Consider the following 26,971-nt stretch of genomic DNA (forward strand, 5'->3'; position numbering starts at 1 on the left):
TGTCAATCACTGAGAAAGAGGAAGAAGGTTGAAAGAAAATAAATTAATCCATTATCTTCTGCTTATCTGAGGTCAGGTCCAGGAGGTCAGGTCCAGGAGGGAAAACCAGACATCTCTTCCCAGCGACTCTTTCCAGCTCCTCCTGGGGGATCCCAAGGCATATCCCAGGGATAATACGACTATAAAGTCAATCATTGACTTTATATTTGTGTAAAGTGGCCTAGCACCAGGTACACTTACAAACCACCTTATGCTCGAACATGGTGTTTGTAATGGACAATCCATGACTTGTATACAAGTCCAAAAACAAAACACAACATGACTTCAGATCAGGGAGGCCATTCCTCAAAGTCATGCCTCTCCAGGTCAATCCATCGAGGGCTTTCATTGTTCTTAGCCTAACCCCTCCCCTAAGACCAATTTGCCATGGGAGACTCTACCAGGGGCAAATGGCCCAATGTAGATCTACATTTTACAATATTCTGCATGCTCCCTATGGACAATGGCAAGGGAGGCTAAATGCAGCTAATCACCTTTGTAAAATCTGACTGTAACTTAATAGTGCCTACATTGTTTTAGTATACAATACCTTAAAGTGATATTAAATAATGGCCTTTGAGGGGTTAGCTTTTATTTCATTTTAAGGAAATCAACATTTTAAAAGTATTAGTATTATTAGAAACACAACATGAACATAGACTGAATATCAACCTTTACAGTGGTCCTTCAGGCGCAAGCAGTCCTTTCCCTCGTATTCCTCAGGACATTTACAGAGATAGTCTGTTGCCAAGTTGAAACACTGACCCCCATTTTGACATGGACTGTTGAGGCAGTAATCGACACCCAACTGCAGAGAAAGAGCCAGAAAACAATTCAGCTTCAAATGTGAAAATAAATCCTAAATTTCCCGTTTCATGTATCCATAGTAACCACCTACAGATCTTTGTCAGGATTAGATAATAATAATAATAAAAAAAAATACATAATTTTAAAAAACTCAAATTTGTGAGTTATAAATTAAGGTAATCGTTAATACATAAGTATAAATGTAAATGTCTGTAAATGCTTTTACTTTGGGTTGGACACCCAAAGTAAAGTTACAGGTGTTATCCATGGCAGGATGGCAGTTTACTAAAGAATATGAGCCTCATAAAGGAAAAGTAGGAGTGAGAACAGTCACAGAATATGTGAAACAATCCGATTTGCAAACCACATTGCAGCAAATGTTTAGAAACTATAACTGTTTTCAATTATTGTTAAATCTTAATTTCAGTATCAAAATTTAAATTTAAAGTGACTGTTTTTTGTACAGTGATAATTAGATCTCTGTAAATTCTTCCAGTTTTCTATAAGTTATCCACTCTTGAAAATCTGAAAAGTTCATTTCTGATTCATTGCTAGTGTAATCTACAATCAATTTACAGGTAAGCAGAAGGGGTTTATTAACAATGCAATTTATTTGCATTTCAGATTTTATTATCAACATCCATAAACTGTTTGATCGTAATATAACATCACTGATTACTGGCCTGGATTTAAAGTTAATATCAAATATTAATCTCAGTGTGTCACATCATTGTTATGTCTAATCAAAGAATGGAATGGAAGTTTGCGGAAAAGAAAATTTCCATTTACCAGATTACAGAGGTTAGAGTAGTTAAGCTACGGCCCACCTGACAGTACTTTCCAGAAAAACCCAGAGGACACACGCAACGGAAACCATTTTTTTCGTCATGGCATCGGCCGCCATTGAGGCATGGCCCGCTGCCACACTCATCCAAGTCTTTCTCACAATGTTCCCCGCTGAAACCTGGAGTGCACACACACTTATAACCACTCTCCAGGTCCTGAAGGAGAGAGATTATGAACACAAAGTTATGAATCAAAAAGTCCAAAACTGAATTGTACTGTCACTGTAGTACATTTGGCTTCTGTGTCTTTTCAAAAGCAACAGATCTGACAGTGCATTAGCTTTTACTACGTGAAATCACAAAAAGTTGGGAGGGTATGGAAAATTCAAAAAGAACAAATACAAAAAAATGCTGCGATTGACTTTTATTTCATTGCAGAAAGTATGAACCTAAGATATCTAATATCAATTGTCATTCATCAATAGCTAATGTAACCACATGGACAAGAGATTACAGTGGGAAACCTTTGTGCTATGGTAAAGAGTTACATTTACAGATACCACAGAAAAAAAAAAAGACAAGACAAATACACATGTTTGGTATTTTTGTTTATTAACACTTTTAAATTATTAAATTAAAATATATAAAATCATCTTAATGTGCACAAGGCATAATATTTTCTTTTTAACATAATTAATGAAAGACAATTTAAAGTGCAACATGAAAAGGCATATTTCCTTCCTTTTACCGAATTTGGCCTCATGTCTGCACCTATAAACAGACCCATAGCGTTTGTGATGGCTTTAACCCGATCGGATTGTGTAACAAGAGGGTGCATAATTGCTGCGGTGATATGCGGTTGTTGAGCAGCCTTCGTTTTCACTCCTGTCAGTGAAACACCGGGGTGATGCTGCTTCAAATACGTGGCCATGCTTGATGTGTTTCCACTGTCATTTGACTTTCTTGTGCCACAGTGCCAACACCCCGTCACGGTTTTATCCACTAACCTCTTTTCCCCATACAGGGGACTTAAATGAGGCAGGGCATTCAAGCTCCTCCGTTCCTCCGCTCGCCATGACCACACTGTGAGTGGACTGAACATGAGCACAAGGCATTCTACTTCAGCATACTTTCTCTTTATTATTATTATTCCGCCGATTTTCGGTGATTAACTACTCTTGCAATCTTTCACCGATTTCTACGATTTTGGTATCAAAACGTTTAGCTCTTTCAGGAGATTACTGCTATAACTTTTGGTGTTTATAACTTTTAGACTTTTTAAACTATTCAATTTTGATTCAACTTTTTTCCTCATTCAAATGAATGAAAAGTGCTTTCAACTCTTCAAAAACTTCCTCCTCTTTCCAACCTAACTATTTCTGCAGATTTTCAGCTAGAGACACCATTCAAACTTTAAATGGGGCACAAGACATTAAGCTATTACTAATTGGTGCAGCTTTTTCAAATATTAAGCCAATATTGAAATATAATGGTTTAAAAAAACGTGAAGAAAATTTAAACTCTTTCTCCTCTTTTCAACCTAACTACTTCTGCAGTCTTTCACCAATTTCTACAATTTTGGAATCAAAACGTTCAGCTCTTTCAGGAGATAACTGGTATGACTTCTGGTGTTTCTGACTTTTAAACTATTCAACTTTTTTCCTCATTCAAATGAATGGAAAGTGCTTTCAACTCTTCAAAAACTTCCTCCTTTCTCCAACCAAACTACTTCTGCAGATTTTCACCTAGAGACACCATTCAAACTTTAAACGGCTTACAAGACATTCAGCTATAACCAGTTGGTGCAGCTTTTTCAAATATCAGGCCAATTTTGAAATATAACGGTTTAAAAAACATGAACAAATTTAAACTCTTTCTCCTCTTTTAAACCTAACTACTACTGCAAACTTACACCGATTTCCACTGTTTTGGTCTGTAAACATTCAGCTCTTTCAGGAGAAAATAGCTTTGACTTTTGGTGTTTCTAACTTTTATACTTAAAAAATGTAAATAAAATACTAACATACATAAAATATTTAACATTTTATTCAAATTTCAACTCTTTCTCCCCTTTTCAACCTAATAACTTCTGCATACTTACTTACTTACGATTTCAACTATTTTGGTCTCAAAATGTTCAACTGTTTCATGTGATTCTGGCTTTGACTTTTGGTGTTTCTAACTTTTATACTTTCTAAAATATTTAACATTCTATTCAAATTGTATGCAATTTTTATGCAAATTCTCTTCTCCTTATTTCAACTAATTCTAGATACTTTCAGCTAGAGACACCATTCAAATTCACACCATTCAAATTTAAACGGGTCAAAAGACATTCAGCTATTACCAAATGGGTAATTTCTTTAAAAAATTTAGTCAATTTTGAAATATGACTGTTTCAAAAACATGAAGAAAATCTTCTGTTTTTCCAATAAGTTTAAATCATTCCATTAGTGTTATTTCAACTTCAAATTCAGGGAGAGCGAGTGACCTGTGAACCGTGAGTCGGGTATGCTGAGTCCAAAATTGTGTGGAGCAGCGAGTTTCTCGGGTAAGGGAGGGGCTCTATGAGCTAATACAGCAATTAGCTTTATACATTTACGCAATTGCAGTTAGAATAACAGTTGTGTGGCATGTCTCCTCTTTGCAGTTAGCTGGCAGTAGCAGCAGTGAGTCAGTGAACGAGTTTATGGAGACAATGACTCGTAACTCCCGAGTCAGTAAAAAGAATCTCGAGTTTTGAATGATTGACTCATGAATCGCACATCACTACTGTGAGCGAGCAGAGATGCTGCTTATGTTTCTATAACGTTATTGGGCTCACAGTAACGTTACTAGTAGTTATGAGTTGTAGAGGGCTGGTATTTTTATTACAATTTCGGGAGAGTTTGCTGCCTTAATTTACCTTAGAAACATATACCTTTTCTCGTCAAAGCTGTTTCTCCTCTCTGTCGTGTGTGTGCGTGTGTGCCGTGTGAGAGCAGTGTGATTGGCTGTTACCTGGCTCTGTAACCAATCAGATGGTGCTGTGGGTGGGACAATGTTGGCGACAGAGTAGAGACTACAGACAGAGAGGCGCGGCTGCATCAGAGTAATAATAACCCGGTTTGAAATTGATCTCTTATCTGCCGTCGGATTAAAATAAACTAAATCATGCCTCAAAATGCGGAAAATCGGCGCCGATAATCGGTCATCCCTAATTTGAACCATACAGAACTGCGGGTACAATATCTATTTGAGAAGCACTTTTGCAATAGCACTTACTTACTGTCACTGTGTGCGTCTGCACTCATACTGCTAATGTTATGTAATCTGCTTTTTGTCAGTAAACATGAAACCTTTAATAAGATAAAGTTTCATGACATAAATAATAGCAGGCAAAAGTGTCAATCAGCATTTGAAAAGAAAGAAGACTGACTAAGTTCTAGTGGTAAATTAGGAAGTTTGAAGAAATCTCATCTACTGTTGTCATGGAAGCAGTTTGACATGCACAGCTTAGCATTTTTGTTTATAGCTATAAGTATTAAAGAAAAATTATACAGGCTGCAGAGAGACCACATCTGAAAACAAATTTCCACCCAATCAAGAACTGAAGCTCACCTTGCATGTGGCTCCGTTCTGACACTGGCCACAGTAGTCGTTGATGTCTGTAGAGACAAAAGAGTTTGTTTGAAAAGCTTTCAGTCAGAAAAGAATTGTAAAATGAGAAGCTGCTGGGAAGCTTCACGTGACTGTTTGAAGGCTTGGTGTCACTGTGCTGCTGCTCTATTTTGTTGACGTATGAAGTCTTCTTCCCTAATAAGATCAGATTTGAGTTTGAATCAGTTTTCATTCAAAAGCAGAGTGGTAATTCCAAACACAGATATAACTGATATTTGAGCCAAATCTTGATCTGATTTCATATGTATAATACCATGCCGTTCCAGATATTTACGCAAATGACATTCGGTAGGAAATGTTGCCAAGTAATTTCTACCCTTGTAAAAAATTATTTTGGTAAGAACCCAGTGATCTAAGATTTATTTTCAACTCTTCCAGTCATCTGTATTCACTTATATGTTCTGCCCAAAGGCTGAGATTTCTGATTTGTTGTTCTTTTTCTGTTTGGAGTTTAAAACTAAAGCCTTTTTCTGTAGAAATTATAATAGATATTGGTACTGGCTGAATGTTTGTGCACCATGACTGCATCCACAGCTCCAGCTTCCTCATTCCATCTCCTTGCCAAAGTGTTTTACTCACTGATGTTACAGTTATGGCCCCTCCAACCAGGGAGGCACTCACAGAAGTATCCTCCAATTAGATTTCTGCAGGATTTGGCGTTGACACAGGGGTTGTCATCGCACTCATTGGCATCTAAAAGAAAACAAGAGAGTTGTTTTGTTTACAAATGTTTAGAAAACAATTTCAAAAACATTTTTGATAACAGGTCAGGTGTGTCAGGGACAAAGCACTGTGTCCAGCTGACAGCTGGAGTTGAAAGGTCACTGTCTTTTGGTCCTAACTTATGCTTGTCCATAGTGAGAAGTGATAACAAGAAGAAGGTTCAATAGAGCGTTAACCTTTAAACTTAGTGACACTTTATCAACAGAGTTATAACATGCAAATAATAAAGCTGCTGCAGTCATTAAATGGGTTGGTTGCATTGTTTCATCAGCATGACTGAATTAAATCAATAACTCCCAAATTAAAACACAAAGGACATTCTTAAATCTGTATGCAACAGCATAGAATACACCTGTTTTTCTGCTATCGTTGACAAAACCTGGATAACATGGCAATAATGTCTGTGTAGAGAATATTCTCAGATCCTGGAAAATGTGTGTGCATTGCTTACGTTTTAAATTTTTAAGCGATGTTAGCAGAAGGTTGTCAGTCTCCTAGTCCAGACTAAATCATCATAATGGAAAACAAGAATCCTAACTTACAGAAAGACAAACCTTTCCCAGAAGTTTTTAATTTTAATCAAAGGAGCTGATCAGTGTTTCTGTTACTGAATATTAGGAGGACTGACCAATGACGCAGGTCTTTCCAGTCCACTGAGGAGGACAGATGCACTTGAAACTATTGACCAGGTCCTGGCAAGTTCCTCCATGACTGCAGGGATTTACCAGGCACTCGTCCACATCTGAGACAGAAAAACATTCTTAGTATTTTTCAGGCTTCACAGAGGGTTAAAAAGAATCAAATAAAGTGAAGAGGTTTAGAATGGCTTACTAATGGAGCAGTATGATCCACTCCATCCAGGGGCACAGTGACACTCAAAACCCTGAATGCTTTCTGAACAGCTTCCTCCATTCTAACAGGGGTTGGATAGACAGGTGTGGTCCACTGCGCACACACATACTGATGCTTAAGCTTAGCTCACTTGTTACCATGAACCTTTAGCTTTTTCTCAGTTTTTCTCATTATTTTATTTAGGCACCCAGAGTCAGTGCGATTAGCATAAATTTAAAGATAACATGGGCTACTAAGAAATTTGCTATGCATCACATGCTGCAGTACCACAGTTTTTAATGGAAGAATATAATTGGTCATGTACTTTGTTTTAGGGTTTAATCATTTAGTTTTGTGTTGTATGTCTTTGTATGTGTGTGTAAGTTTTTTTTATCTTGATAACTTCTGGGAGCAATTCTAACCTTTTTTTATTTTAAAATCTGATCTCTTTGCAAATCAATAAAAAGTCATGCCTTTTTACATACACTGTGTTACAAAAGCATGACATCTGTGTCAAATATTGTTTCCTGCTACAAATAACACGTCACCAAAGTCTTTTTTTAAAAATGTATAATTTAAATAAATGTTGAAATATTTTGATTTAAGAAATTTAAAAGCACAACGCGATCTTTTCAAATATCTCCCTCTGCTTTCTCACAGATTGGTGTTACGATACCCCTGACCATCCAAGTCTTTAACCTAGGTTTTCCACAACTGACAAGATCAACATGCAATACTTTTCTTCCAGAGCTCACTGATCCTCAATCTGGTTTATCAGGACATAAAATTCAACCCAAAATTTAACCCAAAACTTCTCTCTTCTAATCTTCAGCTATTTTCTTATCTATAATTATAAATATTTCAAATAACTTCAATAAAGCATCACCGCAAAGTGTCTTCACAGCGCCCCACAGAATCAATCAGTGCGGTTACATGAGTGCCATCAGATCGGATTAATGGCTAAATTACAATAAGACTGAGTTATTCAGTTCATGTAGACATCTTAATATGACAAAAAAAACAAAACGATCGGATCGGGTTACTCGCGATCAAATTAATTCAGTCCAAATGTACACTGAATATGCATGTAGACGACAGTGGATAGGATCGAGAACTGCACATGCTCAAGATTTTTTCCTGCGCTCGTCACCTGGAAGTCGAAGGAGACGATATTACTGTTGTTGTCGTCGCCATCGGAAAGAAATAAACAATGCGATGGAGAATGCGCCATTGTGCATCGCGTTTGTGCCATAACCAGCTCATCACAAATTAAATGTAGAGCGACGTAGCTTCATCTTGCTCTTCGTTCGCCATCTTTCTCGAATGCCTGAGTTTTGTTGTTGGTGGTGAAGACGTCAACAGGAAGTGGCTCTATTAGCATTAGTTGAAATGGGTACAGCACCACCTATCGTACTGCGGTATTGCATGCTTTGTGCCAGTGATTCAATTCATTCACTGCCATATATCCAAGGATAATTACCCTTGCTCAGATAAGGAGCATAACCCAACTATAGCTATAATCTAGTTAATCTCATCATGTAGACCCACTGAGTGTTGTTTGTGGCACATGTTCCTCTCACCTATCTGACAGTTGAGCCCAGAGAAGCCTTCAGGACAAGAGCAGTGGTATTTGTCTGGTCCGGTGTTGCTGCAGGTACCTTTATTCAAACACGGCTGCCGTGTCCCACATGTGTTCAGGTCTACAGGATAAAAACAAACACTTTTACAATTAGGTGGATTAGAAAACCTTAATAAAGTTAATAAAGCACTAAATACATGTTGATTTGAGACTTTTCTCATCTTTGGGAGTTATGTCAACATAATTTGTCTCATCTTTTCATTGGCAAATTGTCAGTATGCTTTATATAGTATATTTACCCTGTTCTACTTACCACCGCATTTCTTCATTAAATGTTTAAGGAGAAAGATTTCAAGACAATGACCTAACCCAAGCCACCAGAGGAATTCAACTGAATGCTAAACTTTCCAAATAAAATAAATAATCCATGATAAGTTCATACTGAGTTTGCCTTTCAGTTCTTCTGAAATGTTTCATCACATTTATCAGAGTTCTCACACTCAGAATGAGGTTAAAAAAAAATCAATTAGCTGTAGTTCTCCTAAACTATACCCAGATCAGAACTAATAGGAAGTAGTGGAACTAAAGATTTCTCCCACAGAAAAGCAGCATGATATTCTATTTGAGTGATATGCTACCTATATAAAGACCTAAATTAGGTGAGTACCGTAAATTCCGGACTATAGAGCGCACCTGAATATAAACCGCACCTTCTCATTTTAAAAAGAAAATCCATTTTGTACTTACTTGTGTCCACATTGTAATATGAGATCTTTACACAAAATGATGTTACACGTGAGGATTTTTAAACTTTTAATTAAATGCGTATGGTAACATAAACAAATACATTAAATACCTATCGTAACGAACAAATATGTGGCGTAAATGCTTTCTTTTTTTTTTTGAACAGTGCCTGTAACACAGCTGGAAAAAAATAAAAATAAAAAAGTAGCCTACCAGGAAAAGTCATTGATCGCCTTCTTCATCTTCCTCCTAAAACCATCAAAGTCATCTTCTTCAGTGTCCAAATTGAACAGCCTCAGAACTTCATCACTCACTTCAGTCTCTTCGTTGTCGCTCTCACAATCTCATCTCAGATTGATCGCCTTTAATTTAGAAGTTGCATCATATGCATTTCTGCGTTTGTTTTCCATGTTGAAGGGGAGTACAAATGACCAATTTAGAATAATTTAGTAGTGTGTTCGATTCATAATACAATTTCATTGAACCACTATGAACTATTAATTTTATTGGTCTAATGTTACGAGGCAAAATGTTTTTGGCGACATGAAAAAAAAGAAGAAAAAAACATATTAGCCGCTCTGTTTTATAAGCCACGGTGCTCAAAGCCTGGGGGAAAAGTAGCGGCTTATAGTCCGGAATTTACGGTATACTGTTTGTGCTTGTATTATGTTATTAGGACATAAAATTGTGAACATGGTCACAATGTGTGAACAATGAGCAAGTCCAAAAAACATCAATCATTTATATTTTAGTGTCGGACTCGAATCCACAAAATAAATGCCAATGAATGTAATGTGGAGTGAAGTGATGAGGACGTGACAGTGTGGGACTGTGTACCTTTGTCACAAAGTTGTCCTCCATAGTTGGTGTCACAGAGACACTGCCAGGGCTCAACACAGCTGCCATGAACACATCCGGGATGAGGGATACACTGGTCACAGTACTCCCCCTGCCAGCCATACAGACATCTGAAGGACACACAAAAACAAACACAAAGGTTAGTTGTGATTTCTGAGCTGAAATTTTTTTTCAAAATGACTTTAAATATATATGTATGACTAAATGTTGCTCATTTAAGTCCTGCTTCTGTTCTTTGATTTATAATAATTTCAAATAATTTCTTATACAAACATTGTTCAATGTGTGTTCTCACTTGCACTCTCCAGGGACTTTACAGGATCCATGCTCTGTACTGCAGCCCTGTCTGCAGATCGCTACAGTAAAAGATGCAGAGACAACAATATGAGGCAACATGGATAATGTCAAGAGGAGAATAACAATTTTTGGAGGATTTATTTCTTTGAGCATTCTTTGGTGATAGGTGCCATGGTTTCCCTGAAGTATTTATAATGCACCAACAAGAAGACTGCTAATCTTCTACATTACCGGAAAACACTGAATAATTAACACAGCCCTAATAATTAACATACTAATGTTTCTCTCCTCCAACACACCTGATTCAAATGAATGGCTGCTTTTCAGGCCACTGTGGTGGAGGAGGGAAACATCAAAGACAGTGATCACTGGCGTCCCAGAGTCACTCCCCTAATACCAGCCATCCAGGCCTGGACTGGGATAAAAATTCGACCATGGACTTTTTGGTGCAGACTTTCCCACCACCACAATCCGTGCGCAGATACTGTGCCAACTCGGTCCGTTGATGTACTGTACATATAATCGCACAAGCCCTTAATAACACTACTATACTGAATAATATCCCTTGATATTCTGGAGCATTGAATAAAATAAATGATGACTACACAGTATGTTGCTCACTTGTTCTTAACAAGGATACTGGAGAAGGATTGTCAGTGGACGCAAACGAAGCAAAACAGTGCGTGGCATCCTTGACTGTGTGAAAGCCACTTTCGAAGTGTGCCATCCTCGCAGCGGAAAACTTTCTGCCATTTGGGGTTACTTGTTGATTGTTGAGGGTGATGGATAAAAAATAGCTGAAGGGTGTCTGGGTTGGGATGGGTGAAATAATCAATGGGTGGGCTTGGGGTCTCTGGTGAGAGAGATTATGTACACAAACCTGGACGTGAAAAGTAGAGAAATAGTACGGAATATGTTTGAACACCCCTAATATGTATGCAGATGTTTAATTGTAACAGTAGTTAATCAGTGTTTCATTAGTTTTAACTGTATCATGTGAAATGGGTCATTGTCTCCGTATCTCTTATTTGATGTAATTTAATCTGAAAATTTCCATAAATAAGTGTTATAAATAAGAAAAGCAAGGACAATAAACCATAAACACTGACTGAAAAAATAGATAAAGTATATTTGAACAAATTGGACAGTGGGCTTGAAGAAAGTGTATTGATACTTAAAACACTTTAACTCTGGTGACCTGATTTGTAATTATAAAAATTGTGAAAAAGCAGATCTGCATGCTCAAACCACACCACCATAAAATAGCGGTTAATTAATCAGAATAGTATAAGCCAAAGCCCCAGAGCCAGAGGCTACGCCACCGCCGCCGGCCCCCGCTACAGCAAACATGTTTATTATATTTCTGCTCTTAGCAGCATCAGTTGCGAGAGTTTTTTTTTCTTCTTTTCCCTCAGTTTGCCTTTGCGTTTTTTCTCCATTTTTGCCTTCTCTTGTCTCTCACAGATTGCTAATGATGTGTCATTAGCTCATCATTAAAGGTGATTGGACAAGAGGGGGGTCTGGAAAATGCGTGGACGGGACTGCTGGGCCTATAATAGGGCAACTGGGCCTCTTATGCGTCTTTACATATATGTAAAAAAAAAAAAAAGTTCAGCCACTGCTGGCCCATTACTGACCGACCCACCGGATAAACTCCCGGTACTCCCTATGGCCAATCCACCCCTGCAGCCATCACTGCTCCTCACACCACAACAATCATCTTTTTTTTCCCCCACAGGCAGCATTATCATCAGCTACCCCAGCCTCTCACCAACTGCACACTAGTCATAGCGGGGTGAGGATACAAACCCTGGTTCGGTTAGGGGGTAGAAACAGAAGAGGTAAGGATAAGTAGGAATGAGATTCAAATCCTGGTTTCTAATAGGGGGTAATGAAAGTAAAGAGGGTGCCAGAGGTGGAGGCACTATAAGACACACTAGCAGATTCAGCAGACAAACTCACCTAAACAGTCCTATAGTCACTGTAGGACTGTTTAGGTGAATGCCAGCAAAATACAGGCCAACTCACCTGAAATGGCCACCTGGTTTCAAAAGTGCTCCCCTTGCTGGGCCCCCAGCTCCTATTGTTTCTTCAAAATCCAAATCCACTGACTGGACTTTACTGCCTCATCTGACATTTCCTTCACTATTTTCCTCACACTCTATCCACTTACACCAAACTACCTTAACGATGAGAGAACAGACTTTGCAACAAATCCTCTACATCTTACTTCCACTGTACATATCCTAACTTTACATCCTCACTGCTCTGCTTCTGCCCCCAACTCTACATACCTAAGCTTTTTCCTTTCATATGCTTTGACTACTAACTCCTCCGAAGGAACAGCCAGCTTATGAAATAGACTCTCATTCTACTTCTAGACCAAAAGACTATATCAGGCCTTAGATTTGTAGAGGCTATTTCCTGAGGAACAACAATCTTTCTTCCTAAATTTTCCTGCATCACAAGCATCCTCTAAGCTGCCTTGCCTCCTTATTGTCTGATTAACTTTCTCCCCCTCTTGAACAAACTGAATTGCCACTCTCCTTGTTCATCGCATGAGATTGCAGGTTGCTGAGGATCTTGACCCTCTCCAGTTTGCCTACCAGAAACACATCGGAGTGAAGACACAATTCTGTACATGCTGCATCGGACATATGCTTATCTGGATGTGCCTGGTTCATATGTGAGAATCATGTTCTTTGACTTCTCCAGTGCCTTCAACACCATACGGCCTCCCATACTGAAAGACAAGCTTCTAGGTATGGGTGTGGCCCCCTCCCTGACATTGTGGATTATAGACTATTTGACTGCCAGACCACAGTTTGTCAGGATGGGGAGATGTGTTTATGGAACACTAGAATGCAGTACTGGGGCTCGACAGGGTACCATTTTGGCTCCTTTTCTTTTCACCCTGTACACATCAAACTTCAGGTACAACTCAGAGTCCTGCCACATACAGAAGTATTCTGATGATACGGTTGTTGTGGCATGTGTGCGCAGTGGACAAGAGAAGGAGTACAGGGACCTTGTGGAGTCCTTCTATGGCTGGACCAAAAATAACTTTTTGCTCCTGAACACTATCAAAACCAAAGAGCTGGTGGTGGACTTCAGGAGATCTAAAACTCCATACCAGTCAGTCTGCATTGATGGAGGGGAGATAAAGACTGTTCAGACCTGCAAATACCTGGGGGTGGTGCTGGATAATAAACTGGAGTGGTCTGCCAACATAGAAGCAGTGCACAGGAGGGGCCAGAGCCATCTCTTCTTCCTGAGACGGCTCAGGTCCTTCAATGTCTGTAGTGATATGACATGCATGTTTTATCACACTATCATTGAGAGTGCACATTTCTATGCTGATGTCTGCTGGGGGAGTTGCACTACAGACAAAAACTGCAGTCTAGACCCTCTCAGTGCTGTGGTGGAGCAACAGATGATGAGGAAACTGTATTCTGTTTTGGAGAATAATAAACATCCTCTCCACAGCATCTGCGCTGCCTCTCTGCAGGACTGAGAGGTTCAGGAGGTCCTTTGTCCCCACAGCCATGAGGCTTTTTAATAGTGACTGCTGACATGTTCTTCTCAAATTTATTTATTTTGTCATTGATTATTAATATCATTATTATTATTATTTTTGTTGTCTAATATGAAATCATTGTAAATATTCATAATTTTTTGAGCTACTTAATTTGAATTTCCCCCACTGGGGGATGAATAGGGTATTTTTCTATTCTATTCTTCACCTTAGACCCTCCTAAATTAACCTGCCTTCTTTTATCTTCAATACCTGCAGCTAAGCTTCTAAATACTTGATTATGTCGCCACGTATACCAGCCTTGTGACAGACTAACCTTACAGCCTGACAAAATCTGCCTTAGAGTTGCAGTACCTGAACATGATGAACATTTACATGATGGTCCATTTACCAAGAATTTTAGGTTCTGGGGAGTTGGCAATACATCATATGTTGAACTTATCAAAAATCTAATACTCCTTTCCTCCATACTCCACAGCTCTTTCCAGCTAAGCTTTGTTCTAGCATGAAGTCTCTGCAGTCCCATTTGATTGAGTTATCATGTCCACAAAAATATTTCAAAGAAAACAAATGCGAACATGACCAAATAATCATAAACTGTAGTCTCATCATGTCATAAAGCTCTTCGAGACTCACCAGTTTTGCAGTCTGGCCCGGACCAGCCCTCCAGGCACGTCTTGTTGCCATTATGGTCACACTCATAGTGACCGAAGAAATCATCTCTAGGCCGGCAGAACTTGTTGCACCCAAACCCGTAGTAGTGCTCATCGCAGCTGAGGCGGACCTGAAAGTGAAACTGAGCCACTGGGCCGTTGTGCTCAAGCCTCTTCCACTGTTGGCTGGGACTGATCATCCCAGAATAGAAGGCTTTCTCGATTACAGCCCCACCGACACCTGGGAATGTGAGAATTCACATCAATCAGAAAAACATGCAATAAAGAAAACAAAAAGCACCCTACAGGTATAAGTAAAAAAAACAAAGTAAACATAACAATGAGCTTTAACTGTGAGAGAGTACAGAGAGTGCTCTCTTCTTGCTCTCCATGTGACCCCAAAGCTATACACAAGTTTCACTTACATTTTGAACTAACTGCACTGCACACAGCCCTACACTTCAGTGTACGGCAGACAAGCAGCCTGGCTGCTGTAACCCTTTGAAAATGCTGAGCTGCTCTGTGGTATTTCACCAGCAGGGTGGAAAGTGTGGTCAGGCTGAGGTGACAGTGTCAGTTTAACCGACAGGCAGCTAGATTGAACAAACTGAACAGAAACTAAACATGGAACCAGAAAGCCTCCAAGCAGGTAACACCACTGGTGTGGAAGCAAACTGCGACACTTCGCATCATGATGGTGAATAAAAAATGTGCTAAAAATGCCACCATGGTAACAGATTTGGAAAATAGTTCACTCAAAAAAAAAAAAAAAAAAAAAAGGCTGGATCAGCTCTGTACAGAATATTTGAGCAAACATCCAAACCTGGCACTTCATTGATGAAACCTGCTTGAGATGTGGAGCCAACACTTGCCTGAGATCTGCAAGCATCTGTACTGTTTATACTCTCCTCAACACATTACTAAAGGGGCAGTAAGGCGATATAAAGCCTGGAGTTAATTCTTGATGCCAATAACAATTAACACTACCAGCATTTTCCTGCAACAGAAACCCATTCATTCAAATTAAATAGGAAAAAGTTAAATAGCAGCAATGTAATGATCCCTCTGGTAAGGGCCTGATCCAACAGACTGCAGTCTCAAGTTTGCATTTGGTTTGCATTTGCTTTATTGACCTAACAGAAAACAAAATAATCAATAAAATGGGGGGATAAATGCTGATTAGATAATTGTGACAATGAAGCATTAAGAAAAGTACAGCCAGCTAAATAACAGGATTTCTACTTTGGGGGTTTAACATTAGATTTACATATTCAGTCTGAACATGTCAAACTTATACATTTTTAATAAGGTGACACACCACTATAAGTCTTTGTCACAGAGAGTAGCCAGAGTCTTGGCTGTCAGATTGTGTTGTGCTGAGCAGAGTGCTCATTGGATTTCTCAAAAAAACAGCTGTTTACTACTACTAGAAACACAGAGAATGAACCAGACTCAAACTATACCATGCACCCAGTATTGCAGGGGGGCTGGAGCCTATCCCAGCTGTCATTGGTAGAGAGGTAGGATACACCCTGGATAGGTCGCCAGTCTAAAAAATATGTACCAAAAAAAACAAAACAAGGCAGCGGAAAGGCTAAACTGCAGACATAACCTGAATTCGAAAATACCACTTCTTCAATTTATAGTCCACCACGCAGTGAGTCAGCCATTTTATAGAGCTTTTCAAAATTTCAACGCAAACTTTTTTTTTTTTTTTTTTTACATGGTACACTAAAAGTAGCATACAGACACTGTATATCATATCTGTCAAAATAGATCATAATGCATTGCGGCCTGGAGGAAGCATCTATGGAGGTGATGGTGTGTGCTAACGCAAACTACAGCTAATGTTTTCATCTCACTATTGTGAATTTCTTACTCATTGCAAATACCCGATAAGCAAATAATACTCCTTGATGTCTCAGTCATAAAGGGGTCAGTCTTTTTTTCTGTCTGACATGCAGGATTTTAGAGTATTTCTGATATCTGTAAAGGGTCCGTATTTGAAACTTGAGCTTTTCAGTTTGAACAGAAAATATGCTAATGTGAAATATAGTACAGCTTAATATTGACGTTTTTTGTATTACTGCAAACTACAACAATGGGGTGATCATGGTTCTAAAAACAGTTCTTTATCAACAGTTATGTTTTGATATATTCAATTGCTTTGTGTGGGTAATATTAATTTATTATTAGCAAATGAAAAACTATATACAGCTACAGTCAATGCTTGTGTATGTATATACCGTACATTTTTTAAATAATTACAGGAGTGGACAGATTCTCATCCAACAATGGCAAACTTGTGCTATCCATCACCTCTGTTTTGGTGTGTACCTGTGCCTGAATTCCAAATTCAAGACCACAGAAACAAATGGTACACTGGCCAGAGGTGAGTTCTGTAGTGTACAGTTGTGATTAACACTGTGAATAGATGTCAAACACCTCTGTACCAGAGATGATCGCAAATGCACATAGGGCCTCTCTGCATATATAGGGATGTTGAGTGTCCAGTCTCTGTGTTATTACAGTGTCACACATCACGACTACAGCCCCTTTCACATGTCAGTTGCAGATTATTAGAAAAAAAATAATAATAATAATTCAGCCCCACATCAGCATGTGTTTACAGACATCAAGCCAGCATTTCGGAATCACCTGAGTGAAGACAGAGTCAGTGGTTAGAGTGGTGACTTCTGCGATACCAGTTTGGTCTTATAAACATAGTTTCCTCTGATACTGCCTTGCTTGAGGAAATTCAGCTGTGGATCAACCTCAAGCCTCTGTGCTGCCACAGTATTTTCACACATTACACCATTATGCATCGAAGGTGGATCAATCCAGGTTTTAAAGGCCAATGTGGCCTTTTGATTAGCAGCTGGTTCCACCCTTGTTGAGTGTATAGCATCTGCACTGGAAAACAGAAAAGTTAAGTCGGATTAAATGAAAAAAAACAAAACATAACACAGTAAAAGAGGTGGTCATCACAGGCCACAAGCTGGGTGCATTTAGCTTGTTGATGCTACGCTTAGAGGGAAAATATTCAGCTCATCAACAACCCCATCATAAATCCCTCAGCACTGTAGACAAGATTTCTGAACAAACCCCCAAATCTCACACAAAGGATTAAAACTAAAATCAAATGTATTCCCCACCCCCACTCATCCTCACACTCGCTGTTTGCACTGAAGGCACTAGGGCTGAGGTCAGCTGACTTCACATAAAGTGTATAATGGTTCCCTGAGGGACGCAAAATACAGCACTGAGCCAACAATCTTGCTCCGACTGCTTCGCTGACCGCTGGGTGTAAAACACAAGCTCAAACAAAAGCTGGAGCTTCATTCTATCATCACAGACCCTTTACAGTCCATTTTCTGAATGGGACTGACACACTGAGTATGAACATATTCTCAAGGTGGTGCAAAATTCTTTCTTGTATCACTTCAAAATAATGTTGGAGGGGTTTACAATAAAAGAGGAATAATGTACCTCTTCAGTGTAATTTCCGGACAAAAAACTTTCTCTTTGATCATGTGCACTGATCATTTTCACATGCTCCTACAGTACAGAAATGTTTGTCTGGACTAGATTGTGTCCAGCAAACAACGTGGGCTACATAGATAATTGGCAATCTTTCTGGAGAAAACCTGGTCTGATGAGGAGAGACGGCATCCATCCCACTTTGGAAGGATCGGCTGTCATTTCTAGAAATATGGACGAATTTATTAGTCATCCAAAAACATGACAACTCAGGGTTGAGACCAGGATGCAGAGTTGTAGTCTTACACACTTCTCTGCAGCTTCCCACCTGATAAACAAAAACTTTAACTGAACAAAAACATCAAATTATTAAATGTGGTTTGCTGAATATTAGATCTCTCCCTTTGAAGTCTCTGTTAGTGAATGATTTGATCTGTGATCATCATATTGATATATTTTGTCTTACAGAAACCTGGCTGCAGCAGGAGGATCATGTTAGCAGTAATGAATCAACTCCCTCTGACTATTTAAATGTTCACGTTCCTTGAACCACAGAAAGAGGAGGAGGAGTGGCAGCTTTCTTCAGATCAGGGTTACTAATCAGTCCTTGACCCAAGATTAGTTTTAGCTCTTTTGAATCTCTGATTCTCAGTTTTTCCCACCCAAAGTGGAAATCACAAAAACCTCTTGTTTGTTGTTGTGTATCGTCCACCTGGCCCTTCTTCTGTTTTGTGAGGTTTTTTTGTGAGTTTTTATCACAGTTAGTGCTGACTACAGATAAAGTCATTGTTGTGGGTTACTTTAATATTCATGTAGATGTTGAAAATGACAGCCTAAATATTAACTTTAATTCTATATTAGACTCTATTGGATTTTCTCAAAGTGTTCACAGACCTACTCACTGCCTTAATCATACCCTTGACTTTGTGCTGACTTATGGCATTAAGAGTGAACAGTTAACAGTGTTCCCTCATAACTCTGTCTTGTCTGACCATTTTTTAATAACTTCTGAGAAGAATTTTACATATAGAAGGTGTCTATCAGAGAATGCTGTAACCAGATTTAAAGAGTTGATTTCATCATCCTTTTCTTCACTGCCATGTGCAGATATGACAGAGGACGGCTACCTAAATTTTACTCCAGTAGAACTTGACTCTCTTGTTGACAGAACTATAGCTTCAATGCGTACAACACTGGACAATGTTGCCCCTCTGAAAAGGAAGGTAATCAGTCAGAAGAGGTTGGCTCCTTGGTATAATTCACAGCTGCGTGCATTAAAGCAGACTGCAAGAAAGCTGGAGAGACAGTGGCGTTCCTCTAATTTAGAAGAGTCTCAATTAGTCTGGAAAGATAGTTTAATAACGTATAAGAAAGCCCTTTGTAAAGCTAGAACTGCTTATTATTCATAATTGATAGAAGAGAATAAGAATAATCCCACATTTCTTTTCAGCACTGTTGCCAGGCTGACAAAGAGTCCGAGCTCTGTTGAGCCATGTATTCCTTTAACTCTCAGCAGTGATGATTTCATGAGATTCTTTATCAATAAAAATGTTTCTATCAGAGAGAAGATCAATGGAATCCTTCCCATTATTATCACTGATGTATCATCAAGTAGAGCAGCTTTAGAAGTATCTTTAGAACCTGATTTGTATTTAGACGGCTTCTGCCCAGTTGATCTCTCTGAATTAACAACAGCAATAAACCATCAACTTGTATTTTAGACCCAATCCCAACCAGACTGTTCAGGGAGGTTTTCCCCTTAATTGACACTTCCATATTGGATTTGATCAATCTGTCTTTGTTAACAGGATATGTACCTCAGACTTTTAAGGTTGCTGTAATTAAACCTTTACTTAAAAAACCTACTCTTGATTCAGAAGTGTTGGCTAATTGTCGACCTATATCCAATCTCTCTTTTTTGTCTAAAGTTCTTGAAAAAATAGTTGCAATTCAACTTTGTGATCATTTACATAGAAATAATCAGTTTGAAGAGTTTCAGTCAGGATTCAGAGTGCATCATAGCACAGAAACAGCACTGGTGAAAGTTGCCAATGATATCCTCTTAGCCTCGGATAGCGGACTTGTTTCTGTGCTTGTCCTGTTGGATCTCAGTGCTGCATTTGATACGATCGACAGCACTCTGTTACAGAGACTTGAACATGTTATTGGGATTCAAGGAACTGCATTAGGCTGGTTTAAGTCATATTTATCTGATAGATTCCAGTTTGTTCTTGTAAATGAAGAATCTTCCTCACACATCGGAGTAAGTCATGGAGTTTCTCAAGGTTCTGTGCATGGACCAATTCTTTTTACTTTGTACATGCTTCTATTAGGTAACATTATTTGACAGCATGGCATACATTTCCATTGCTACGCTAATGATACTCAGCTGTACTTATCTATGAAACCAGATTAAACCAATAGGTTGGTCAGATTACAAGCCTGTCTTAAAGACATAAAGACCTGGATGACTCAGAACTGTCTGCTTCTAAATTCAGACAAAACTGAAGTTGTTCTCTTTGGACCTGAGCGCTTCAGGGAGAAATTGTATAGTTATATAGTTACTCTAGATGGTATTTCCTTGGCTTCTAGTTCTACAGTGAGGAACCTTGGAGTTATTTTTGACCAGAGTTTATCATTTGACGCACATATAAAACTGGTTTCTAGGACTGCCTTCTTTCACCTTCGCCATATTGCTAAAATCAGGAACATCCTGTCTCAGGGTGATGCAGAGAAACTAGTTCACGCATATGTTACTTCAATATTGGACTACTGTAATTCTTTGTTATTGGGCTGTCCCACATATTCTCGGAAAAGCCTCCAGCTGATCCAAAATGCTGCAGCCAGAGTTCTGATGAGAACTAACAGGAGAGATCATGTTTCTCCAGTTTTAGCTTCTCTTCATTGGCTCCCTGTTAAATTCAGAATAGAATTTAAGATTCTTCTTCTCACATATAAAGTTCTTAATGACCGAGCTCCATCATATCTTAAAGATCTAATTGTAAGATATTTTCCTAACAGAGCACTTCGCTCCCAAACTGCAGGTTTACTTGTTGTTCCCAGAGTTTCTAAAAGTAGAATGGGAGGCAGAGCCTTCGGTTATCAGGCCCCTCTTTTGTGGAATAAGCTGCCAGTAAATGTCTGGGAAGCAGACACCCTTTCCACTTTTAAGATTAGGCTTAAAACTTTCCTTTTTGATAAAGCTCATAGTTAGGGATGGCTCAGGTAATCCTGAAACATCCCATAGTTAAGCTGCTATAGGCTTAGACTGCTGGGGGACCTCATCTGTCACACCTTTCCTCCCTTTGCTCTCTTTTTCCCCCTGTTTAATTTCTCAAATGATATTATGTACATGTGACATTATTGTGGTTATTAACTTGTGTTTCCCTGTTCCAACAGGTATCCTTTGAATGGTGTTGTGGTGTTTATCCCCCCTCTTTTCTGTCTTCTCAAATCCCAGCTGGTCGAGGCGGATGGCCACCCTTCCTGAGTCTGGTTCTGCCAGAGGTTTCTTCCTGTTAAAAGGGAGTCGTTCCCTTCCACAGTCGCCACAGGCACGCTCAGGACAGGAGATTGGACTGAAGACAAGTTTCAGTGCAATCTGTTGGTTTCCTTAGCTAGGATATATATATTTTTTTTTTAATTGGCTTTATATGAATGAATTGGATTATTTTGAAATTAATTAATTGGATTTCATTGGATTATGATTACAATGAATTGAATTCTAATTGGCTTAAATTGGACTATATTATTTAAGTGCCTTGAGGAGACAATTGTTGTAATTTGGCGCTATATAAATAAAACTGATTTGAATTTAATTTAGTTTTTTTTTTCTTTCTTTTTTTTTTTTTTTTTAAATGGTAAAAAAAAAAAAAAATTCTTTTTCCAAAATGATTTTATGAGGACATTTTTAGCTTTGTTAAACAAAAAGGTAATACATATACATTAAAAAAGAACCAGACAGGAAACAAGCAGAGTTCAGCATGACATAGACTGCAATTCTATGGACAAGAATAATTTAAACTGAGCAAATGCAGATTATTAAGATTAAACTAGCAAGGATTTTATGATGATGATGATGATAATTATGATGATGATACTCACTGCTGGAAGAGTCGTTGTTTAAGTCCAAGGCTTCCAAGATCAACGAATAGGATCTCTGTACACAAAGACAAACAGAAACCAAGAGAAACAATGGATGTCTCATTTAATGACTGATTATTTGAAATGTCATCAATAAAGCACCATTACATTTTCTGGCATCTAAGAGAACTCTGTTTTTTTCAGATGGAACTGAGAGAAAAGTTGTGACAACTAGATAAACTTTTTTCTTTCTTTTTTTTTTTTTTTTTTTCCAAAGCCAGCATGGGTTCCATTCCTCTCAGTCCAACACAGAACACGGACACTGCAGTGAACACAAGCTTGCCTAAAATGAACAGTTAAAGAAAAAACAAAACCCTGGTCTTATGAAGCTCAGTTTTTGATGGTAAGCTTACACACTGATGTTAAAAGCACAAACCCAACCTGTCTTTCACAGGAAGTTCATAAAGTCAACAAACCCAACCTGTCTTCAACGGTCTTAGCTTATGGTAGTGATGTGATGGTGTTGGGACTGTTTTTGCCACACTTTGAGCCCCGACAGTCATAGCTTTAATGCAACTGCTTGTCTGAGTATCAGTGCTAACCACTAATTGCTACTAGCTACTAACAGTGTGATAATATGCCATGTCACAAATCAAAAGTGACAGTATCTGAAACTCTGGGAACACATTTGGGATATAATAGAATGGAAGATAAATATCACAAGAAATCTGCAGAAATTAAGTACCGTAATCATGTTTCAGGAACATGAACTGAAACATTCGGAACAAAGGAGGATAACATCTGGTATTAGTACGGAATCAACATACATTTGTGCGGAAACATTTCAGTGAGGACATTTTTGCAACATCTGACCTCCTAAATGAACAAATGCTTTTAAGTCCAAGGCTTCTCAAGGGAACAGAATTCAGTTACTGTAAATCTGTGACTTTTTAGTGACATCAAATGCCTATTATAACTATATTGAAATCAGGATTTCTTTTGTACTTTTTCTCTTTCAGCTTTAGCCCGTGTGGTCTTACATCATCCTGTCCACATTTATCAAACCCTGCTGATGTTGGAGCAGATCCACAGCAGCTGAGCAAACTCTGCCCTCCAAAGCTCAGCTCTGCAGGAAACCCACACAGTCAGTCCATGTAGTTTACAGATTAGTGGTTGATTGGGGCTGTGATGTTCCGTTATTAAGCATTCAAGGCTGTTGACAGGATTGCCAGTTGCCATAACGAGCATCACAAATGGAATTTATTCATGTCATATGTTTTTGGTCTTGATTCTTCAAAAAATGTTTTCTACACTGATAATTAAGAAAGAGGCATTACATATGGCTGTGCTATGCAGTGTGTGCAGCAGTATGACCGTATTTTTATCATAAACTGCTCCACTAAACAGTGTTTTATATTCAAACTGTCTAATGAGTTCCACAAATGAGAACAAGGAATTAGCAAGAACCAATGCCTGGAAGCAGAAGAAAACATAACCTCAGGCAAACAAATCTATAAAATCCCACCTAGTTTGTTCTTACTTGCTCTACACAGTGTCCAGATATTTACACAAATGCTACATGACTGTCACTAATGCAGAACCAGACTAAAAATGCAACAGTGAATAAAACTCCTCTCAAAAACTCTTGCAGCATCCTTGCATCATTGCTCAGAACAAAACTCGATGAGGGCATCAGGTTGATATCCTGAGCCTGAAGGAAAAATGTGTGTGCTTCCCACAAAACACGCTGGGTGGCACCTCAAAACATTTTGACAGCTAATTAAGAGTTTAAAGTTGCAGCAGAAATGAGAACCTGGCAGCTTACCTGCCAACAGTTTCCACTTACTTCTTGCCAAAACATATAGTCACATTCATCTGCAGGCTGTCTGTGATTTCCCATCACTCCCCGTGACTTTAAGATTGTCTGACTGATGAGGTGGAACTGCTTTCTCTGGCTACAAGCTGGATGTGGGAACAGTTTGTGAAAAGGCGGAGCCAGGCGACATGTGGAGGGAGTTTCAGAGCTGTGATGTATGTTCTGTTTGGTGGTTTATCTGATGCCTCATCCACGCTGAATGACAGCATGATGAAGAGTATGATGTGCATCAAGCATCACTGGTTTTCAAAACAAAAATTGGGAACGTTCAGAACTGTCACGTCTGTTAGTTTTGTTATGTTTTAAGTTCCTGGTTTAGTCTTTAGTTTTTGCCATATTTTCCTTAGTTTCTCTTGCCCTGCCATCAGCTTCATCCATGTCACCTGTGTTTCTTCCATCAGCTGCACTCACTCACCAATTACCCTCCTCAGTATTTAGTTTCCAGGTTTTCTCATGTTCATTGCCAGATCCTCACCGTTATTGATCCCATGTCCAGTCAGGTGTGTGCCCATGAATTTTGATAGTCACAGTCAGGTTTTTGCCAAGTTTTTCCCCATAGTTTAGTTTTTTTTGTATTCTAGCTCAGCCACGACTTTTTGTTGTTTTGTGTGTAAATAAATCAAGTTTCACTTTTGAACATCTGCATCTGGATCCTATCTTCACCACGCAACACACCACCGTACTTGACAAGAACTCCCAGGTGAGATTCACAGCTAAACTCTTTTTATTATCCTAAAAATTGTTAAACTGTATTATTAGAATTAGTTTGTTTAAAAATTACAGAAAAAAATTACCTATCAGATCTTTGGCCACAGGCGTCCTTGGGTAGGACACTGATCCCAAGTTGCTGCTGTTGACTGCAAGTACTTTGCATGGCAGCACAGCTTCTATTGAGTATAAATCTTAGCAGACCTTGCTCAATGCTAAATGCAGAGCATTTACAACACATTGCTCAGGGGGAAGAGCAGTCGCCTGCCAATAGGAAGGTGGTTCAACTCCTGGCTTCCCCAGACAACATGTTTAAGCATCCTTGGAACCCCACGTTGCATACCTTATGTATGAATGTGAAGAAGAAAGCACTGTGCAGCCTGTACAATTATACAGACTAATGAATGTGGCTTGCAGTGTAAAAGTGATTTTAGTGGTAAGCACAGTCCATTTACCATTTATATTAGTGAAACGTCATCTCATAAATGTTATGAGTGACACATGAAAACAGTGATTCTGCAGATGAAGGATTCCTCTTATACAAAGCATTAAAACAGAAAATCATTATACTGCTGTGTGCCAAACAATATAAAACCATAATTGTCACTTTTAATATGTTCATATTGGACCCTTTTCTATGTAATTCCATCTGTTTATAGATTGATCTTTGTCATGTACGTGCAGACATTTGAGAATAATCTATCACAATCATCTCTTGCACTGTGTGGTTGTTTTGAGAAGTTTGAGCCATGTCAGCACCCAACATTCAAAGCTGTGACAAAGATCAGTCCAATATAATGCTCATGTGTGATGGATTGGAAGGGTGGTGAGAAACAGCCCAATGTTGTCAGTGACAAGCGATAACCACATTGCTTCTGAGGATGAGGAACAGTGTCACTCAGTATAGAGAAACTTGTCATTGTCACGAACCGTGAAGCACTGGACGCAGATGCAGGGTAGATACAATAACCAGATTTTATTTATATAATGATAGTTACTTGCAGAGCAAAGCAATAGATTATAAATTCCTAACTCACTCTTCTCGATACCTATGGGGAGAAGAGTGAGACTATAAAACTTATCAAAAGAAAACTCTCTCCACGCCAGGAGGAACAAACAAAAGCTTATATAAATCTTACAATTAAATTTACCCCTCTCCGAAACGTCGGAGGCTCTATAGAATCTTAACAAAACCAATAAACAAAAGAGGCTCCTTCTAATGGAGTTGCTATGAAAATTAACACTAGAAATCAAAGACACTCCTCTACCGGAGGTACTACTGAAAATACAAAGAAAACTTCACTTCGCTATATCTATGAAAAACCTTACAACAAAAAATCGCTCTCAAGGAGGAAATCATTAACAAACAAGATCTATGGATTACGTAGTCGTGGAATCACTGTGGAGGCTAGCGGACGAAAGCTCGAGAGACAATACAACACACTGGCAACGAGACAAGGGAAGACGCAGACTAAATACACATGAGGGACCAAGGGGAACAGGTGGAAACACTTGGGAATCAGGGAAGACAATGAGACACATGACACGGGAGGAAGGGCAAGTTATCTGAAATGAGAGGAGTTGTTCATTTCAAAATAAAACAGGAAGTGACAAGACAATATACAAAAACTTAAGAGTCTCTATGAGACCTGACAGTCATCAGAAACGTCCATGTTTGGCCAACCAGCTGAGCCACATCTGGACTCCTCTGAGCTCAGTGAACATACCAGTAGCCATTTCTGCTAACTCTCACCATGTGATTCACTCAGCACAGTTAAATTCACAGTTATCCCTCTATGGGAGATCATCGTACATATAAGTACAGCTGAATTCACTGCACAGATGTTGTCTTTAAGTTACATGAATGGTGATTCTGGCAGATGACGCTGCGTTAATAAAATCTAGGATTTTTTAGAGCAGAGCGAAATGGAAATGCTTTATTTGAATGTGACTTGAAATGTGACTTGAAAATCACTGTAAAAGTATTGTTTTGCTCTGATAAACCTTTTTTTTCTAGTATCATTTAAATGTTCTTACTGAGTCTGACACATGCTAACAGGTTCTGCTCTTTTATTGCTCTCTCACTTTTTCAGATTTGTTTTTCTGAACATCAAACATTCAGTAGAGGGGAAACGTCAAGAGACAGTCAATTTTTGAGACCAGGATGGTGTGGCTGAGTGGATGTGAATGTTGGTTTTACCACCAGTTTGGTGAAAACGGAAAAGCTAGAAAATTACTGGATTTGCGGTAAAAACATGTATGATCCAAAGAGAGGGAAAAGAAGATGAAGAAGAAAGTACCAATATTCAGACA

The 26,971-nt window shown here is 38.8% G+C and overlaps 1 protein-coding gene across 1 annotated transcript in view; it reads right to left on the reverse strand.

Annotated features, from left to right (window-relative positions):
- The window catches only part of LOC140304787 (protein jagged-1b-like), a 59,014-nt gene that overhangs the window by 27,592 nt on the left and 4,451 nt on the right, over positions 1–26,971 (reverse strand). Inside the window, exons 3-12 of the mRNA XM_072383560.1 lie at positions 22,096–22,150; positions 14,495–14,752; positions 10,322–10,382; positions 10,006–10,136; positions 8,426–8,545; positions 6,643–6,756; positions 5,871–5,984; positions 5,232–5,278; positions 1,674–1,847; positions 712–847 (exon numbers count right to left, since the gene is read on the reverse strand). Of these exons, the coding sequence (XP_072239661.1) occupies positions 712–847; positions 1,674–1,847; positions 5,232–5,278; positions 5,871–5,984; positions 6,643–6,756; positions 8,426–8,545; positions 10,006–10,136; positions 10,322–10,382; positions 14,495–14,752; positions 22,096–22,150 (1,210 nt within the window). The remainder of the gene's footprint in view (positions 1–711; positions 848–1,673; positions 1,848–5,231; positions 5,279–5,870; positions 5,985–6,642; positions 6,757–8,425; positions 8,546–10,005; positions 10,137–10,321; positions 10,383–14,494; positions 14,753–22,095; positions 22,151–26,971) is intronic.

This window comes from Leuresthes tenuis, unplaced genomic scaffold, assembly GCF_036924035.1.
Source record: "Leuresthes tenuis unplaced genomic scaffold, fLeuTen1.0.hap1 SCAF_4, whole genome shotgun sequence".
Classification (NCBI taxonomy): Eukaryota; Metazoa; Chordata; class Actinopteri; order Atheriniformes; family Atherinopsidae; genus Leuresthes; species Leuresthes tenuis.